The sequence below is a fragment of the Diorhabda carinulata genome, chromosome 11, assembly GCF_026250575.1.
Source record: "Diorhabda carinulata isolate Delta chromosome 11, icDioCari1.1, whole genome shotgun sequence".
Taxonomy (NCBI): domain Eukaryota; kingdom Metazoa; phylum Arthropoda; class Insecta; order Coleoptera; family Chrysomelidae; genus Diorhabda; species Diorhabda carinulata.
In genome coordinates this window covers 10,307,688-10,329,793 of record NC_079470.1, presented here as the reverse complement: position 1 = coordinate 10,329,793, position 22,106 = coordinate 10,307,688, and the positions used below count along the sequence as shown (strand labels likewise).

Below are 22,106 nucleotides of genomic sequence, written 5' to 3'. Positions count from 1 at the left end.
AGGTACAGTTCAATCTATAAAAGAATTATTGCCAAAAAATTATACCAAAAATTGAATCGGAGTGTTACTATCAAGATTATTTTAAATACGAGGATATATTGAAAAATTCTTAGCCTACTATAGAACCAAACAAAATTTCAATGTCAAAATATTTTATTACTCTACATATTCTCCTCTTAATTGGATACATTTATTACAGCGAACCTGCAACGTCTCTAGACCTTTCAAAAAAAAATGTTTCTTCTTACTCTGTAAACCAGACCTCCACAGCTTTTATTACCTTCTCGTTGGAAGAAAATTTACGACCTTTTCAACTTTTTTTCAGTTGAGGAAAGAGAAGATAGTCGGACGGAGCCAAATCTGGTGAATAAGGGGAGCGTTTCAGTAATTCAAACCCTAAATCACGAATTTTTGCATGGTAACATGAGATTTGTGTGCAGTGGCGTTGTCCTGAAAAAACAAAACACCTTTGTATAGCTTTCCGCGTTTTTTCTCTTCAATTTTTCCCGTAGAGTGGTCAGTAATGTCGAATACTAATCCAGTTATCCAAAAAATCAATTATGATTACTCCATGGCAATCCCAAAAAAGTGAAGCAAGAACTTTTCCAGCAGATTTTTGGACACGAAACTTCATAGGTCTTGGAGAACCAGAGTGTCGCCATTCCATCGATTTTCAAATTGAGCACAGATCGAACGCGATACTTCTACCCTTGCACGCTTTTGATCAACATTCAAACATTTGGGGATCCATTTTACAGCACTTTTTCTCACGTCCAAATTGACGTGAACTATATGATGTACGCGTTCGTATGAAATATTCCGTGCTTCAGATATCCGTTTTAGCCCAATTCGACGGTCTGATAAAATCATGTCATGAACTGCATCGATATTTTCGGGGACTAACACAGAAACTGGCCTTTCCGAACGGTCATCATCTTCAATAGAAAATTTGCCTCTTTTGAAGATTGCAGTCCAATGTTTCACGGTCGAATACGAAAGACATTGATCACCAAGGGTATTAAGCATATCTTCGTAAATTTGCTTACCTCTTAACAAGAGGTAAGCAAGAGGTTTAAGAAGCATAATATTCAATTTGTTATTGGGGATTGTCATAATTATAAACTTCATTGTGTGGTCTTTGCGGATGACTTGGTATTAGTAGAAATTGATAAAAAATATATAACGAATACCTACAAAATTATAAGTCATGCCATGAAACTGAAAATTCTACTGTAGAAATAGAAACGGACGGAAACCAATGTAGGTATCTCCGTAAATCTGAAACCAATAATTGAAATCTTTTTTTTGCATTTTTAACAGTTGATAAATCAAAGGTTGAAAAAAATCTACACCGCTAACTCACCTCACTATTTTCTTCATTTTAATTCCATTCATGAGAAACAATCGTGATTCATATTTCATTTATGAATATTATTGTACGAACTTTGACATCCAATGATAAAAGAAATAAATCTTTGATAAGTGGATGGTGATTCTTGTGGACCTCTCGGAGATCAATGATTAATATATTCAATGAAAAATGATAGCAAACTTGTTTTCAATTAAAAAATTATATAAATGAATGTGTACTGCGACAACATTTGCGAAACATATTTTTCACAAATTTAGATAAATAACTAGAATGACGAAATATTCAGCGGCTGTTCGTAATACTACTAAGCATTGAATTGTCCTCAATTTCTAACGAATGTAATCCTCGCAGGTCCATCAATCTATCTGTTTTTTTCATCATATGTATGAGGCAGAGCTACTTAGTCCGGAAGCTGTCAATGCGCAATCTTATGTATTTTGAGACGCTGAATCCAAATAATGCCGGGGTTTTTGCGAAAAACTGGTACGTTTTGTTTAAACAAATTATGAACAAATATGGCCCATTTCAAGAATATAAGATCTCTTGTCATTTTTCCGTATAATACTCATTTAAAAATTTATAAATTTTTGAAATTCGGCGATTTTTACTAACTTTCGATGTTAATAACTTTTGACCAACTGAACATGTTTTAAAATTGAAAAATCGTACTTGTTCTTTGAACCTTACTCTACAAATTGGTATACTTCGATATTAGTGCAGGGGCGGCGTTTGGCACTTATCGCGATTGACGATTAAGCGTTTTCTCAACGTTGCAGCACGTGGCCACAAGCTCTGATCACCACGCATTATACGGAATAATCAAAAAACCATTGGTTCATAATTTGTTTAAACAATTGCAATTTAAACAAAATGTAGCATTTTTTCGCAAAATCACCGGGCATATTTGGATTCAGCGGCTCAAAATACATAAAATACTGCACACGGCAGTATTGACCACTCTCCGTCTAACTAGTTATGTTCTTTTTTCTAAATGAAAAATACCTGATAAGTAATGACAGTCAAAAGTGACGTCAAAATTAGATCATAGCACATTATTTGGGCGTACAAAGATGGTTCGAGGCTGCTACCGGCGACATTTTCATCTTACGTTTTGTTTGTTTCATTTAACTAGTACGAGTGCTTTTGATGAAGTGAAAATGCGTGGCAGCAAAATCAAAGTATATAGATCAGGGTCGATAATTTTCTAAATAAAAAAACTCGAATCCGAAAAAGTTAATAATCATGTTTAAGTTTCACACTTACACAACAGGTCATTTAACATTAACAATTAAAATGAATGTCCCGCGTCCATAAAATTGTCAGAAGATAAAACGCGGAGCTTCGGAAATGATTGAAAAACTGATATCCATAAAATTTATATCCATAGTGACTACTTGATGACGATAGAAATGAAATTATTAAACCTTATATCAAAAGCACTTGTTGAGAGTTATTGTCGTCTTTCATGACGCGGCTTATCAGGAGATGTGTCACCTATAGAGCATGTTTGAGCATCTCTTTGAAAGCATACAATTTGCGGGATGCATTCAACTGTATAGGTAGGAGTAATACTTAAGTTAATCAAAAGAATTCCATAAAAATAATAATACGATGAATTTTTAATAGCTCACCTTCAAATTAAGGTAAGGAATTTCAAAATATCACCGTTCCTTCAACTTTATAGGACAGAATAACCAGTAATCAATCACGAACGTACCTTATATAAAAACAGGTTTAGAAAATGTTTGCAGGCTGTTCTAACAAGTTATTTTTCCCCTATATTTTTTAAATGAGGTTCGAAGATACCTGTAAACAGCCAAGTCACACACATATATATATATATATATCCAACTAGCCATGAAAATTATAGTAAAGCAAACGTGACACGAAAAGAAAAAAACGTTGAGCGTATTTTATTCAATCTTAAATGTATTCTAGAATTAACTATTAATACAACAGATAATAATATATTATTCACTGGTGTATAATGGGTGTATATTATTCACGAAGTTTATTACCACGAACGCTAGCAAATGGAATAAATAACCGAGGGAATAATAGCTCATTATACGCGAGTAGAATACTGTACTTTATTTACGTCTACCAAAAAATATTTTTGTTATTTTTATTTTATTATAACAAATATTCCATACAATATATTATTGTTCATTGTATATAGTTATCAAAAATTATAATAATCGTGTTTCATCTCCATAATAATCAACACAAAAATTTATGTATTAGTTTTACAAATATGGGGCATTTAATCTTAAAATATGACGGTACTTATTTATAGTTATTAATTATCCCTGTTGCCAGTTCAGGATTCATATGCCATTTTATATACTTTCCTCAACTTTTCCGGCAATAAATTTCAAGAGGCAACGTCAGCAGGTTCTGGTGGTGTTAAAGAAAAATCACTTTCATTTTTTATATCCATTTTTAATTGGTTTTTCCACATAATTTGACACAAAATATTAAAACACTGAAAAATCTAAACACACACTAATGCTGACAATTTTGAGTCAAATTTAGTTTGTCTTAAAGGCTATTTTAATTTATAAATTTTTTCACAAATCATGGTACGTTAAGAAACAGATATAAGTCAGATACAATCATGTCGCTGATCAGCTCAGTGTTAATGTTCCATGTCTTTAAAATGGAGGTCCTGGTTTCGAATCTGATTTACTTTCACGTGTACAGAACTAAATTGAAAATATTTAGTAGTGTTTTACATTTTTTGTAGCAAAACAATGTAATATAGCTAAATCAAGAAAGCATCTGACAGCAGTGATTGATGAATTCATTCATCACTGCCGTGATTAATGGGTATTATTAAGGTCGAGATGTATAATGGGTACATTATATAACAGTTGTGAATAAAAGTTAAAAATTATCATTACAAGGGTTGCTACTTAACTTTTCATATAGACAAATAAAAACAAATATTTGTAATTGGATACGGCTTCATTTTTTTACAAAATATTTCCCATTAAAATTAATACACTTTTGGATGCGTTTGATATATTTGTTCTATTCCGATTGAGGTACCTCCAAAACATTTGATTTGAACATCATCAACCGCTTCTTCGGGTGTAGAAAAACGTAGACCTTGAAATTTATTTTTGATCTGCGGAAATAAGGAGGAATCAACATCAATTCGATGTTTTGACTGACACAAAACGTTTTAATTCTAATTGTTGGGTGAGAGGTCGCGTTGCCGTGGTGGAGATTGATCGTCTGATGTACCATTCAGAATCGAACGTTTTAATGGAACGGTGTACAGTTTTTCCGAAAAAACAGCCGACCATTTCCTTGGGAGAGCCACGTGTGCGAACAACTTTATTTGGATTTGGCTCGTATTGAAGGATCCATACAGTCGATTGTTGTTTCGGGTTCATATGCATAGATCCATGATTCTTCACCTGTGCCGATCTTATAGACGTCTATTGAACATTTCTTTGTACCAATCGACACTTTTTTTGATCGATTGTCAAATTATGCGGTATCCAAGGCAAAAAAAAATCTTTTTGATAGCCAAATGGTCATGGAATATTGAATGTATGCGATTGGAACTAATATCCAAGTTTGCCTCATTTTCACGATATGTCACATGACGATGTTGCGATATCAGCTTACGCACAGCATCGAAGTTTTTTGGCACAATAGTCGATTTTGCACGACTTTCACGAAGCAAATTGATACTGCTGTCGGTTTAATCCACATCGAACGTAGAAAATCATCACACGAGATTGTTTGCGATTTAATTCCATATTTTGACCAAGACGAATGTTTCTAGTATCTGTAAACAACTCAAATAGCACTCCATGTAAGTTTACTTCATCATCAATGCCCGAAGTATCACAAGCAGATCAGTTTAGTTTTCTACTAGAAACTATATTCAAATTTTACAACGGCCCTAGAATATTTGAATTGACAGCATATTTGACAAGTCGGACATGAAAAACATTAATTGTTTATTGAGAATTTATTTCTTGTATTGAAAAGAAAATTAATTAAATTTAGTGGAAAATGAATGTATCTAAGTAAAATATAGATTAAGTGTCGAACGTAAAAGGCCTCGAAAGTATGTATTTGTAAATAAATATTTATTTTCATTTAATAATTATTGTGCTTATTTCAATTAACTATTGGGGTCAAAGTGACTTTTTCTAATTGAAATAGAACAATAGCAAAAAATAGATACTTTTCAAGTGAATTTTTTTTAAAAGGATTTGAATTGTCTGATTACCTTAAAATACAAATCAAAATCGTGTCGTGAGATTGCAGGTTTACTCAAAAACAATAAAACTCAAATCAAAATTGATCAACCCTCATATTACAGCAAATGAAACTAATTGTGATAACAAATATTGAATTTTGATTCAGCTTACATAAAAATACATTGAATAAATAAATAAATGAAGAACACGAAGGGCGTTGTTAATGTAGTTACGTCCGGAAGTGAGTTTCAACTCCGAAAGATGGATCTTATTTCAAAGTTATTAATATAATCGTAATCGCACCGTAGATTGCAGAACATGATGAACCTATAAAATTTTTTTCATTTCATTTAATTGAGCACCATCTGTCTTTAAAACATGACCAATAATGAACCCGTTTTTCCGTCGACAGTTAGTTAACGTAAGAATGAGATCTGCCACAAAATTTAGGCAGCACTTCGACTTCCTAAGGGTGTCCGTCGAACACGTGCCATTTGGCCGAAGTAATTTTTTTAGTTATATAGTTAAGTCGTCATAATTAAAGGTTTGATTTTAAATAACGACATTCTGATAAAGATATAAACAAAGAAACCGGTAGTCGGTTGAGTTTTAATTGGACGAAAACCACAGCAACGGTACTTTATACAGATGTATACAAAAAGTTAATCGAAACAAGTCTTTTTAATGACAAGAAGATTGCCGCAATTATTCTATATAACTCCCGCATTTATTGTACAGCGGTCTAATTTAACCCTCGGCGGACGTGCTGCGGAACTACACATCACAAGTTGAAAAATGCACTGATTTAATCTAGCGAAATTTATCTTATAAAAAAATTAAAATAAATGTTTTAAGAAAATTTTGTATTATAAAGTGTATCAAATGTAAAGTGAATTTTAATTATAATCAAAATTTCAAAAATCTGCTTTCTCCACGTGAGAAGGAGCAAATTTTGTCAGCTAGTAGTTTTAGTGACTCTTGCAAAAAACATATTGGCGTAAACTGCAGGTAACAGTGTCTTTAGTATTCCTCTTAGAGCTACAATCATAGCACCGATTTCGAGTTGCTGTCGCCCCATGCATTGTACGATATTTTGAAGAAAAAAAAAACAAATTTGGAAAGCATTAATATTTTATTTATATGGTCATCGAATAGCTAAACATCTAATTAATTTAGATAACTGCGTCCTAAAGGAGGATTATTGAAAGGGGATTGCCATCTACTAAACACCTGCATGTTTAGCAGCTCACCGGCAACTAAAGAAATCACGAATCGCGGTTGTTTATCCATAGGGATCTTAGTCATTTGAACACAGCAAGACGGATAAGGAGATTCGTCCAAAAATATTTCACGGAATCTTAAATTAGTATCAAGAAGGTTAAGGAGGGTAGAAATTTGATTAACGGTTGATGAAATTACCACCAATTCAATCAAATTTTTTTGATAAGAAGACACACCTCGACGATATACGGAATTGGTAACATTTTCATCTTAAAATTATCCACTAACTTCCACCTAATTGTTTTTATAGAGTATAGCTTTAGTTGAAACAACCAGTTTTGCAATCAAACAAAAAAACCATAGTTCCATTAAAATCTTGCCTCTATGTTGGAATTTCTGGAACCGTTGGTGATATTCATACTGAATCCACTGTTTACACTCACGATTACACTTTCTGACGCGCGTTTCGATAACCAAGTTATCGTCTTCAGAGACTGAAGGTAAACTCAGTTTACAGTTACTGTAGTTGATCGTTTTTTTTTCGACATTAACGGTTTCGTAATGAATGAATGGGTTCTAGAGGGTCAGACTGTCAACCAGACTTACTATTTGTCAGTTTTACCAAGACTGCGAGAAAGAGTTCGTAAAAAGCGACCCGAGTTGTGTATTTGGTCAGTAAGCGCACTCCGGTGCTAGAACACCTGCCGTACTCACCAGATTTGGCACCGTGCGACTTTTTTTGTGTTCGAAGATAAAATCTGCTTTGAAAGGGACCCGATTTGAGGCGATGGAAAAGCGGTAAAGCAAAAAACGGCAGAGCCCCTAAAGGCAGTCGCCTAAGAAGACTTCCAGCGCTGCTTCGATCAATGGAAAAAACGTATGGAAAGATGTGTAGCAAGGGGAGGGGAGTATAATGAAGGGGAGCATTCGAATGTAGAATAATTTTTTTAATAAAACCCTTTTTCATAACCAGTCTCGTTATTTAATAACCATAATTGTTATGAAATAATGATAAATAATACATTATATTAAGAAAAAAGTTATTTACGTAACAAGTGTGTAAAGTAGCCTTCTTTCAACAAATGTGAGTTGAAAAAAGGACTTTACACATGAATTGCATACAATATTTTTTCTATTATCAAAAATTTGATAAAAATCCAGAAGTTTAATTGTAATTTTCCCTTTAATATATATTTATTGATACTTTGTACATTTTAATAAAGATTATAAACAAAACTACAGACAAATTTGTGTTATTAAATGTTCAACTTTTCTCTTTGGTATTAGTAAGTGCCAACTGAAAATAATTATTAATACATAAGTAGAAAAATAAAAATTGGCATCAGCGCGACTTTAACCTGGGACTTCCCGCATGTGATCCTCGTACTCTAGCCACTACACTACAAAGACCTTAATAATACGTTTTTTATGCACTATTGGTTAAAGTATGTTTCTTTACGCACTAGTGCGTGAAATAAAGTTTTAGAGTGCCTAGTACGTAGTTTAAGCACGGTAGTAGAAAAAAATATGATCAATTATCAAACAAAATCGGTTTTAAATATTAAAATGTAAACCACCTTTCCCTACTATATGTACAAAGATTTTCTTAGCTGCTACCAAATTTGATAAATATTTAATTAGAATGAGCCATAAAGGACACAATCAAAATATGCTCTATACACGGGACAGGCATTTAGAAAATAGACTAAGAAGTCAATAAATACGATAAAAACATATAACTGTATTAAAATACTTTTAATTATATAGACTCCTGGAACAGAGTCAAATAAAAAAAAATGACTCTTTGGAATGGTACACATACATAATAAAGAAGAATTTTTGATGTAAGAAAACTGTAAACAACTTGATTCAAGTTTCTGTTTATTTAACTATATGGTTTTTTCGTATATCGAAATTTTAATTTTAACAATTTAGGTTATGTATTTTGGTATGCATAAGTTGAAAAAAGTGAATACAATTTTTACATAACTTTGAACTAGATTCCAGTTTGACAATCTCGAAAAATCTCGAATACATCATTAAATGTTCCATTTATTAAATAATAATAAAAATGAATTTACGAAATGCTTTAGGCCCTTCTAAGTATCGAATAATTACAGTAAATATTGTATTTTGAATAAATTTGTAACAAAATGTTTCGAATTTTTTTTTTTTTTGTTGACAAGGACTTAACGACAATTATTTGGTATATTAACTACAAATTTCAACGTCATCTGTCAATGTAGTTTGTCTGCAGTGGCCACTTTTGCATTATAATTAGAATTTAGTGCACAGCAAACATTTTCGATCCATAGCGTGAAATTATTATTTGGAAAAAGGGTTTATTTTACAACTGGTCTGGTCTGATTCGCCGTTGAAGAAAAATTCGATATTTTCAAAAATTTTATGGCGATAATTCTAACAATTTGATATATTATTTATTTCATTCTCACACTAATTTATAGTATGAATACGTGGTGTTTTGAATTCATTATTCCATAATTATTTGATTATTGCTAAATATACATAAATAATGATTTTTTTATGAACAATTATCATATAACATTTAATTATAAAACATCCAATTTCTAGCTATTTTTACTTTATGAATTCAAAATGTCTATTTTAACGTGATGGGTAATATATTATTGATGTTATTTTTATATCAAACTTCCGGCGTAGGTATATAAAACGACAAAAGCCGTACCTATATAATTTGATGGTAACGCCTTTTTGATAAATTTACTTCCCTGAAAAGTACAGCGGTTTTTATTCTCACCTCGGTTCCGGTTCCTCGGCTTCGAAAACTTGATCATGATCATCATCCGGTTCTTGAAATTTCTCCATATCGACCGATCAGTAGAATATTCCTCAAAAAATATCCACAACAGTAACAAATCACACTAGCAGCACTTAAAATTAATCAGTCTTAGATGTATCTTTTTACCTCCGCATATACCAATTATAGATAAACAAAAAAAAATGGGACAGCGAAATAATATAGAATAATGATAATTTTTTTTGTCTGCAAATAATTAATTCGAAAACAAGTTTGAAAGGAAATTAAAAGTAGATTTAACAATAAAAAAAGTTAAAGTCGTTAGCCGAAAAATGTTCGAAAATCGCCGAAAAAAGTTACTTTTGAAAGCGAAACCAAAATGCGTTTTTCTTTATAATGACGTAACACAACATATCACTCTAGATAGGAGCTAAATGCGTACTAAAGCCCGAAAAGACAGCGCCGTGCGTTCGGATTTAGATTCACCGCGCATATAATGCCACGCCTACCCCCCCGTTACATGCAGCTTTTATCTCCCCACCCTTTTCGCGGGGTAAATCAAACCTCACCCTATTTTATTGTACAATTTCGTTACTTTATACGTTTCCACCATCTAAAGGTGTATCTATATAAATTTAATGCGATCCATGATCAGTAAATTAGATTAGTCCTGTCTACGAAAGTGATTATAATATTTTATCTTCACGAAAATGTTTTACAATTTTACAACCGAACATTGGACATTCTTAAATCTATTGTAACGAGAATAATTTATCTAAAAAAAATATTAAGTACTCTCCCTCCACATACCTAGTCAATATTTTCAATTTAAACATTATTTTTTCAATCTCTACTTCACCTGATAACCTTAATAATGACTTTGTGAATGTGGCCAACAATTTAACACCTCGTGATCTGCTTTCACATATCCGTAATGCTAATGCGAATTTACACAGTTCTTTATGCCTCTAGTTTTCCAAATTGCCTTAAGATGGCAATAATTATACTTATGCAAAAGGGAGGAGATAAAGATCGATCATAGAAAGATTGGTCAAAAAGAGGCATTCATCAATGATTCAATATTCTTTCTCCTAAATAATGTTTTCTACAGCCTAAACAACAATCACTCCATTGCAACAACTTTTTGTGATTTTTCTAAGGCTTTCGATTGTATTGATCATAAAGTTTGAGGGACAACAGAAGTCAGCTTGTAAGGGTTGATACAACGATGTCTTCTTGTAAGCCAAATAAAATGTGAAGTGCATTAGGACTCAGTTTCTAGGCCCTATTCTGCACACCGTCGACTCGATTAGGGTAAATAACAGAATTATAACTGAGCCAGAGGAACTGTGCAATGTCTGGAAGGAATAGATTCAGAATCTATTTTAAGATCATAGAGGGATAGTTGTAAATAGTTACGAGAGTCTAATGGGCCCAATAATAATAGAAGCTGAAGTGGAATACCAAAAAGTAATAGATACTAAATATCTGTTCAAACTCGTTTAACATAATATATGATAGCGGCAGTATTCCCCTAGACTGGCTAAAATTCACCTTTGTGACTATCCCGAAGAAAACCAATGTCAAAACTTGTGAAGACAACAGACTGATAAGCTTGATGAGCAACGCACTTAAAGCTTTTTTGAAGATTATACACAAACGAATATTTTAAAAGTGCGAATAAGTTAATGGTGAAACGCAGTTTGGGTTTAAAAACGGTCTAGGTACCAGGGAAGCACTATTCTGTATGCAGTTACTAATTCAAAAATGGGTGATTCCGTTCTAACTGTGATTTTTTGTATTCAAAATTTCAAGATTTTAAAATTTAACTTTTTTATGCATATTATTCATCTATTTTACTGTAAAAATAAAACTCTAAGAGGAATTTACTACAACTTCAAAGTATCACGAGCAAGACACAAATGTCGGATTTTGAGTTCCACGGTACTGACTCATTTATCCACGGTACTGACATGGTAACTTAAGATATTAAACAACAAGTGCATCAATTTTCCTCAGTTTGATCATAAACATTAGAATTTATAAGGTAATTAGTTTAAATCATTTGTTACGACAAAAAAAATTAATAATTTATCGGTAAATTCTAGGAATGGACATGACACGGTACTGACATGGTAACTTAAGATATTAAACAACAAGTGCATCAATTTTCCTCAGTTTGATCATAAACATTAGAATTTATAAGGTAATTAGTTTAAATCATTTGTTACGACAAAAAAAATTAATAATTTATCGGTAAATTCTAGGAATGGACATGACACGGTACTGACATTCAAGTGATGTAGTATAAGTTTTCTTTAAGTGGCAAGTTATATTGTATAAAAATAATGTTTAAATATCTTAAGAATTATTCAATTAACACAAAATTTTTATTAATTGATTATTAATTAATGACTAGTACAAAAAAACAATACAGGACATTGAATATCACAGTTATAATGGAATCACCCAAATGCTTTTGACTCCATTCGGCATAACTTACAGTTTGACATCCTAAAGGATGTTGATATTGATAGTAAAGACATCAGGATCATACAAAAGCTGTATGCAGATCAAACAACGGAACACCTTCAGATACTTAGGAGAGTCCGTCAGGGATGCATACTCTCACCCATGCTATTTAACATATACGTAGAACGAATTTTTCTGCTGGCATTAAAAGACCATCAAAAGACATTAAAGTTAATTAAATAATATTAGCGATATTAGCCGACAACGTAGAAGACCTCTACAAGAGCTAGTCAATTCTATCAACGAAATTGGAACCAAATACGAACGCACATAAAACCAAACTAATGGTCATAAGCAGATAACAACACGGCGAAGCTCAATTAATTGTCAATGGAAACAACATAGAGAATCAATAAATTTCAATACTTTGGATGCATGTAAAATGAAAAATGGAATTGCAACGAGGAAGTTAAAATTCGGATAGCAATTACAAAATCAGCTCTTACAAAGTTTAATAAGTTCCTAATCCGCCGAGAAGTCTCCCTAAGCCTTAGATTGAGGGTGATAAAATGTTATATTTGGCCAATTCTTTTGTATGGCGTGGAGTCGTGGTCCCTGAAAGTGAGATTCTTATACAAAATAGAAGCAATGGAAATGTGGCTGTTGCGAACATAAAATTGGTTTTTATCAATCTAGTCCTCGCGACAGTTCAATACAGTTCATAAAAGTCTTTTTGACAATCGGGGTTAATAACCACCACAAGTTACACGTAATACACACTCATTCAAGAGTAAACGTCCTCCTAGTATCTGAGCCTAAAAATTTTCATAAAATTTTCCAATGTATTGCAGGATGTAACAAGTAAAATACATTTGTTGTGACATCACATATATGCGCAGTTATTTAATTCCGCAATTCCATACTTTGGCGAGCGCGCTGGTTTATCTAAGTATATATTCAAGGTTTCACGGAAGAGTAACTTTTCTACATTTGGCAAGAGTTTCGATGATTATTAAATAAAAATTCGATTACTAATTTTCTTTTTTCATTCTAACTAACATTCAAATTTGAAAATTGGTCAATTTATTTCGATAACTTTTTGTATAAATATACAGGGAATCGATGAGAAAGACGGTTCACTTATTGAAACAGTATATATAGCAAGACGGTGATTCAACAGACATGAAACGAAACGAACGGATGTCACTGTGAGTCTCATCCCACAGGAGCATTATCCTAAATTGATAAATAGCTCTTATATAGCATAATTATCACGAAGAAAAAAAAAAAAAAAAAGAACTCGTGCTCTATACGAGAGAGTATCACCTGTAAAACTCAAAATACCTTGCCGTTTCATGGGAGTTACAAAGAGAACAGGATGAATTAACAAAAGAACTCGATTGAACGAGGGGTTAGTTTCGGTCCACTCGATATACACATACAATTTGAGGCGTTTATAAGGGAGGTCAACGGCCATTAATAACCGTAGAATGAATATTTCACGTCAAGAGGATAATGGAGAATAAAAAATGGCGAATGGATTAAATGTATGTGACATATATGACTTTGGTCTATTTAACTATTCCGATTAATCGAATTATAAAATCATCGACTTATATGTTTATAAGTAAATGAGAAAAATTTTGCCCGAGTCTGATCTAATCAATTTGTATTCATTTTGAAGTAAATTGGAAATACTTGGTCTAGTATTATGAGGCAGGACGTACACAACATAGCGCAAAATATCTCAAAGACAACAAGGTTGGAAATGTGGCGTCCGTTCATTCCAATATAAATAATTGGGGCTTTAGAGATGTAATAGTCTATACCAGAAGCGACACGGTATTGTTGAGTGTAAAGACAACAAACTCATGGTACTGGTCAAGCAATTTTCGTCATAGAATCTGTACTTGATTGAATCTACTTTCGCCCTGCAATGCATATGTGCTGCAATGGCGGCAAACTCAAGTTTCTGGCCAAGCAAACCATCACTATATGCCATTTTGATTCCACAGAATCTGCGCTTGATTCATTCTATATGGGATCCGATCATCTAAGTTAAATGATTCTATGTCGGTCATGAAGAATATGATGTTTGGAGTGCGTGTTCTCCCACGTGTTTAGTTGTTTGCACGACACTTTTTGAAGTTGGCTAAGATCCAACTAAATCACGTATATAAACTTAAATTTTACATTTATTTAGTACCATAGTACTGCCATACATATGAAATGTATATCACTTAATTGTTTGTGTTTGTTCCAGTTGAAATTCACCAACATTCACAATTTTTTGTTGTACAAACTGGATGAGTTACCGCAATTTATTGTTTGTTTATTTGATGATTGATGATTTCTACTTTGCATATCCGAATGTAAAAATTGATTACTCAATTATTTGTTAACCGATTTTGGAAAACATTGTATAGCTGGATAGGTGACGGTTAGATCGTTCCCTGTATGAAAAAAATGATGAATCTTTATTTAGAAACGTAAGCAAATAATACCGAAATCCCAGGCATGAGTCAGATGATTCGACCCTTATAAAATATTATTACTTATTGTATTGAAAATTTACATGACTCATCCAATTTATTTATTCAAATGTTTAGAAATTTCAAAAGTATTTCCATAAATGCGGTTAGTTTGACTAGTTTTTAGATTCTATTAGAGCGTGCGTTTCGGGTTCCAATTTTTCCTTACTCAAACTTCTAATAGTACGCCTGCATAGAGCTTTATAGTGGCAATACACATGTCAGCTTGTTTCTTCTTCTTCTTCTTCTTCTTCTTTATCTAGCATAAAGGTCTATTCCGATGCTGATCGTTAGATCTGTGAGCAGATAAATTCTTCCTACGTCCGAAGTAAAAGGACAAGCAGCCGAATATGAGGCGCACTTCGGGACATTATCTGGAATAATACCAGTATGAACAAAAGGGCAAAAGTTAAAATATACAAAACCTACGTTAGACCCATATTCACATATGCTATAGAAACAAGAGCGGACAAGAAAAGAACTAAAAACATCATTCGAAGACAGAAATGAAAATATTGAGATACATATGTGGGTACACACTAAGAGACAGAAAGAGAAACACAGACATAAAACACGAATGTGAGTGGGAGACATAAACAAATGGGGTCGTAAACGTAGAAGAGCTTGGAATGAACATTGCAGCAGGATGGCCTTTAGGAACACCTCCAAAAAGGTGAATGGATTCATGGACGTCAACATCTCATGGATGAAAAGTTGGAAACTACAAGCCTAAGGCTGTATACGTTGAAGAAGATAAAGGCCTTGGACCCCAAAGCAGAACAAAGAGTGACAGTGCGACATTGTCGCAGAACGAGGAAGGGGCCTGCAGAAAGATTGGCCCTATGTAAAATTAGTGCTACTAGAGCAAGCAGTGTGAGTTGATACAGCCGGCATAGTTAGTTGCGTAATGTACCAAACGTGAGAGGAGGCAATGTTGATTAGCAGACAATTCAGTTGTGACGGGCGGTCGGGTGATCGAAAAGCATTTCAGTCAGCTGAGAGTCTCAGAGGCTATTCGTGAAAGTTGGGGCTTAATAATTGCTTCTGAAATGCTGAAACGACCAGCAGCCAGTGACACCTCTGACCTAGAGGAGGTAGGCACTACTGAAAAACTAGCTTGTGTCATGATCAATGGACCTCTAGCTGGCTATAAAGATAACAAAAGATTTCTAAAGTTGGCTTTCTGCAGCAAATATGGTACTAGTTTTTATAAAAACTTTAAGCTAGCATCTAAACATAAGTAAATGGGAGTAATGGTTACCTCCACAGTGATTGGAAGAATTCAGAATAAGTTGAGTGATGCAACCTTGCCATGTTTTTCATAGTTTGCTTGTCATCTTAATCTATTTAAGATGATATGTTACATTCGAACTCCTATGGAGGCTAAGACCATACATTAAGTATACATAGTATCAATATGTCTTAAATACCTTTAAACTTCGGGGAAACGCCGCAAATCTACAAATAATGCACAAAAAAATATGCAATTCCTGCAGAAATTTTGGGCCTGTCGTGGAAAGACCAAGAACGTTCTGCTTTGGGGCCTTGAATTATAATACAATGGCAAAAAAATCGACTTTGGCGACACCACTGCAATCGCAAATCACTGGCAAGAAGGTTATCTACCTGAACCACCACTATCAGTTAGCCATCAAACGTCAATCGATACACGTATGTATCTGTTAACGACAAACCAAAATTCTACCAGAAGATGGATCAGGTGCACATTCGATACATTGCCAGCATATCGCAGAGACATCGATCTCTTACTGGTGTTCCAAGTCAAACAAGAGTTCAGAGAATCGCAACGAGTGGCTGTTGATGGCTGGACAGTCAGAAGAAGTCTTAGGGCCCTTTCACACCAAACGAATCCGAATCACTCCGAATCAAGTTGAATCTGATTGACCAAGATTCGGCTTCGAGCGCTCCGTTTAAATGTGAAGGGACTGTTTTCCCGCCTTCAGACCGGACGAATCTGGTTCAATCAGGTTTGATTCGAGTTCGCACTTGATTCAACCTGTCAGTTTCCTCGTCCGGTGAGTCTTGAATCAACAACCATACGAGATGGACGTGGAGTTATTAATTTTAAAAGTTAAAGAAAATAGTACGATTTATGTCGCTAATGATAAAAATCACAGCAACAGAAATCTCATATCTTCTGTGTGGAGGAAAATTGGCGAAGAATTAAACATTCCAGGTAAGAATTATTCAGGTTGATTCAGCTGGTGTGAAAGAGTGGAGATGACGAATCAGATTCAACTTGATTCGGAGTGATCCAGATTGATTCGGATTCGTTTGGTGTGAAAGGGGCCTTTGGCATCTAACAAATTTAACTACGAGGTTGTGGATTCACTCACAAACAAACAAACGTCGAATGTTTAAAGAAAGCGATAGCCGAAATGGACTTGCGTCAAAATGTGAAATTTCTGGTGTTAAACCGTGGAAAACGTTTAATCGTAAATTAAACGCATTTAATTGGCCCTTTATTTTATCAGGACATTTTCACTTTTGATAACTTCTCAGACAGTGGCGTATCATCGAATTGAGTTGCAAACCACGTAACTTCATTTTTATTTTAGTTAATTTTTTAACGCATCTAACAGAAAAACAAATCCGATACAATTTAAAAGTCTACATAGAAAATCTGCAGAAACTATTTTGTTGAAAGTGAACTGCAATCCTTGTTAATTTACATGTATTGTTTTTGATCAATTATTTTCTCGAAATTTGATATGTTGGCCACTATTTCTATCCTTTATTGAAAAGAATTCCATCCAATTTTTTTCATCGTCAAGTTTTTTGTGTCTAGTTACGAGTTTTGGGAATGGTATATTCCTAGGCATCTTTGTGCACGGACAATATTATTTTTTGTTATGCTCTATTTTGTTTTGTTAAGAAATATGGGTTTTTTCGAACATAAGTTATTACATTATTACAAATTACTACAGATTACAGATTATTACAGAGATTCTGAAGTGGAAATTTCCTCATCCAACTCAATTTACATACCAAACAGTCAAATCTACAGAGATTACACTGCTATCATTGACAACTGGAATTCAGAACCCTCTGACGAACAAAGAAAACGTAATATAATTTAAAAAGCATTAATCACAGAGAATCTAATTATTTATATTTTTATTTATTGGTTTAATGAATATCCTTATTTGTTATTATAATCATTTAAATGTAAATACGGAGGTTGGTAAATATTAAAAGCAAATTTCGAAAATTAGATATAAAAACAGACTTACGCGATAAAGCACAAAAAACATTAATGAAACTAGTGATTTCTATCAGTATAAGTTTCATTAAAAACCTTAATAATAATTTAATATGATAACCATACTTAAAAACAAATTAGATTGTCGAAGAAATGAGTAAAAATAGTTAGATACGCCACTGAAGCGGCACAACAGGAAGTAGTTTAGGTATTTAGACAAAACGCCGGGCCACGGCATGCTATGCTCTTCGTATAATATATAACCAAAGAGAGAGCTCTCCTCCTCACCTTTTACCCCACCGTGCCCCCTGCCTCTCAAACCCCTTACCCAACGAACGCCCCTTCTAATTCATCCGCTCAAGCCATTCGTAACGGATTTAGAAAATTGGTGAACGCAACAACAACCATTAGAAGGTATACACTCCAAGTCCGACGAAGAAGTGAAGCAAAAAGAAAAAAATAGAAAAGGATGCGTACCAAATATAAGCTGGCTCTCCAGATGGATTAGATTCTTTTTTGTGATGCATACAGGGGTAAGGAATAACATACAGGGTGTGTTCGAACACAAGACAAATAAGTTGATAGAAATATATTGAAATAAGATGTTAATTAGCAACATTTTTGAATAAAATATGATTATTTTAAGAAATAGAAATATAATTATAACATTTTAAAAAACTTCAAGAAATAATCCATAATAATTTTTAGGCATAAAAATAAAATTACTGATGAGAAAATTATAATGAAATTTTAAAACTAAATTTTTGTAACCAATAGATCCGAAATTGATTTCCAGTTCAGGGACTGCCCAAATTATATTTCCGATTACTGAAAATTATTCACTGAGTAGGATTTTCATTTCGATTACTTCTTTCTTTTCCATTTTTTCAATAAACCCGAAATGGTAAGATGGACGGTAGTGTTTCTCGGTGGGTCTCTTTCGAAACTGACTGAAATATAAATGCGGTAAGTATCTCTAGGATAGGAAAGAAATTTCTGAAACTCCGCAAATCATGATAATCAGATATTTCCATTGAATTATCAGTTTTTTGCAGCACTCAAGGAAACTTTGATCGTGGGAGGTATGAAAAAATACACGGTTTATCTTTCACTCCAAATCATCGGTTATAAATCATCATCATCATCATAAATTTGATCTGAAAGTAGCAAAACGGTCTCGTAGAACTAGTTGCCTGAAGCGCCTATCTTGTTGTTAATCTTCTTTGTGATGGAATCTTTTGAATTTGAATTCTTAAGATGAATTCGCAATGACTAACAATACCTTTTATTAATAGATTTCTTCAGAAAGAAATTTGTTATTGTGAATATTGTCAAAATTGAAACACTGCTCTAAAATTGGTTATGATGTTGCTCAAAAATTAAGGAGAATGGTATTTTTCACAGCAAGCCTATATGAAAAGGCAGCGTAAAACTAATATAATTGGTCAATCCATACCACCAATGTAAATAAGATGATTCAACTGAAGCCAAATCTAATAAGGAGAACTTATGATCTTTCAGCCGCAAATTTTCCATTTTCAGTTTTTCAGTAGCTCTTTAAGTCAAATGATAAGGGAGCCATAGCTTCATAGCTACTTCTTACAAATATTTATATAATGCTTCTAGTGGCAAGGAGGTATAAGTAATGCTTTAGGCAGGTCGATCCTGCTTTCAAACTGCTTCGTATGCAGTCAGAGCAAAATTTATACATTTTATAAATTTATTTGAAAGGAGTGTCACTTCATCACAGATCTAAAAGTGCCTGAATTGGTGAATTTACCTATAACTAAAGTGCCTACGTGGTGAAAGGTATAGAAAGTGATGGATTCGTTGAAGGTTTATGTACAGTTGCCAGGATATGAAAGTCTTTGCGACATACTAAAAAATGGTTGGAATGGCCGATTGATAGCATACATTTAACAAAGACATTTTTATTTCAGTCACTGTCGCTTCGTAGAGAAATTGACTGACTTAATTAGTTATCTCGATATTAAATAATAATTTATAAAACATTTTCTATGACGAAACTTAATGTTTACATAACTCAATAAGTCATGTAAATGACACACAGATGGCGATGCCATCGTCAAATCCATATGGCGTTTATGAAGTACCAACTTTCAAAAGACTATACGTAAAATTTCATATTTCGATTAGTTAGAAAAAAGTGAAGTGAAGCTATTTTTGTTATTTTCAAAATAGTGGATTCAAAACCATTTCGTGTGTTAATTTATCATTGCTTCTTGAAGGAAAATAATACTGTACAAGCTCAGAAAACGTTTCAGTGTTATCCGGACTCTGCTCCATCGAAAAAGAAAAAACCATGTGTTATTGGTTTCCTGAATTTAAACGTGATCGTACACACACAGATGATTGTGAACGTTCTTGTCCTCCAATTGAGGTAAATACTCCAGAAAACATCAAAAAAGTCTACAAATTGGTTATATCTAATCGTGAATTGATATTGCGCGAGGTAGCTGAGGCCGTAAAGATATCAGAAGGTAATGTGTGCATGAACTTTTGACCATAAGAAAGCTTTTTTCAAAGTGGGTGTCGCTGAGTCCATCAGTTGATCAAAAACAACAACTTGTTAATGATTCAAAACAGTGTTTGGCCATGTTTACACGTTATAATTCAGATCAGATTTGCATCGATATGTGACAGTGGATGAAACATGGATGCATCACTTCACTCTGTAATCAAATCGATCATCATCTGAGTGGATTGCAGCCGGTGAACCACGTCCGAAGCGTCCAAAGGCACAACAGTCAACTGGAAAGGTTATGACATGGAAAATTTTTCATCGACTATTTCCAAAAGGAAAAGAAAATCAATAACTAATACTATATAGAGATGTTGGATAGTTTGAATGCACAAATCAAGAAAAATCATATGCCGAGAAAAAATCAACTGTTTCACCAAGACTATGCACCGATTTACAAGTCGATGATAACCATGGTTAAATTGACCGAATTACACTTCGAATTGCTTCCTCTTCCACCGTATAGTCCAGATCTGGCTACCAGTGACTATTAGCTATTCGCTGATCTCAAAAAAAGCTCGCCGGTAAGAAATTCAACTCAAATGAAGAAGCAACTGCTGAAACTGAAGCCTATTTCGAGGCAAAAGGCAAATCCTTCTACAAGCACGGTACCGAGAAGTTAGAGGTGCGTTAGAATGATTGTATTGCTCTTGAAGGAAATTACATTCATAAATAAAATCGATTTTTTACTAAAAAAATGAGTTTGTTTTAATTAGTTACACGACTTATTGAGTGATGGTACAGATGACGTTAACTAATCCTGCAGTTTACCAAATATGTGCTTCAAAATACTTTTCCATAAAGATGGGGAAAAGTAAGCAACATTTCACTCTTTATTATCTTGACTAAAGTAAAAATTTTAGGGGTATAAGAGATGGGTTATTATTTTGAAGTGAAAAATATTTTTCAGGGTATTCCTTTCTTTCATGCTTTCTTTGAAATGTGGCTTGACTTTCGCAATGATTCAATTAGTGTATAAAAATTTGTTTCTTGTTAATTTTTGTTAAGTACATCAAAAAAATAAACAAAATGGAGAGAAAAGTATTGAAAATGTTAAATTTTTGATTTTCTATATAACTTTTTCAAAATTTTCAATAATTTGTAGAAATTTTGTGAATCATAGTATTGTTTTCTCTTTAAATTATCAATTTTTGTATATACTTTCCGAAAATAAGTACAAAAAACATGTAAGTTTAATCTTCGGAAACAAATCGGAGAATCTATAGTTTTTGAATTTTTTTATTGTACAAAAAATTTTGGTTTCCAAATTTGGGTCTCATTTTTATATAAAATGCGCCGAAAAAAATAAACGAAATGATGCAAAATGTCAATTTTTCGCATTTGTTCGGCCACAAATAGTGTGGATCCCACTTCCAAATAATCCAAACAAATACAGGATGAACCATCTAAGTATAAAAAGATACCGGAAAGTAATATCGCTTTCTAAGTTTAAATTTAAAAAAATACTTAATTATTTAAATGTGAACAAGTTGCAATAACTTTAAAATTTAGTTAGAAGTATACCATGAGTTGACAAATTACATATTTTCCGGTCACCTTAATATTATTGTAATTTAATCAATTTCTGAGTCGGACTGTTAGCTTCACCCTGTATCAGGACGAGTTTAGAGCACTTAATAAATAAGACTTTTTAAATCGAAACGATTTATTTGATTGGATAGATACCGGCACACAATCAAGTAACCTCAAATTTCTCTTAAAAACACAAATTTCCAATGAAGA

General features: G+C 33.2%; 1 protein-coding gene across 4 annotated transcripts in view; it reads right to left on the bottom strand.

Annotated features, from left to right (window-relative positions):
* Positions 1–22,106, bottom strand: part of LOC130899319 (insulin-like growth factor 2 mRNA-binding protein 1) — a 121,016-nt gene that overhangs the window by 62,589 nt on the left and 36,321 nt on the right. Inside the window, exon 1 of one of the 4 annotated variants that reach the window (XM_057809185.1) lies at positions 9,596–10,063. The exons of 2 other annotated variants lie outside the window; for them this stretch is intronic. In XM_057809185.1, coding sequence (XP_057665168.1) covers positions 9,596–9,663 — 68 coding nt within the window. In that variant the 5' untranslated portion in view covers positions 9,664–10,063. Of the gene's footprint in view, positions 1–9,595; positions 10,064–22,106 lie in introns of those variants that run through there. One more of the 4 variants, XM_057809187.1, reaches the window with a different exon arrangement.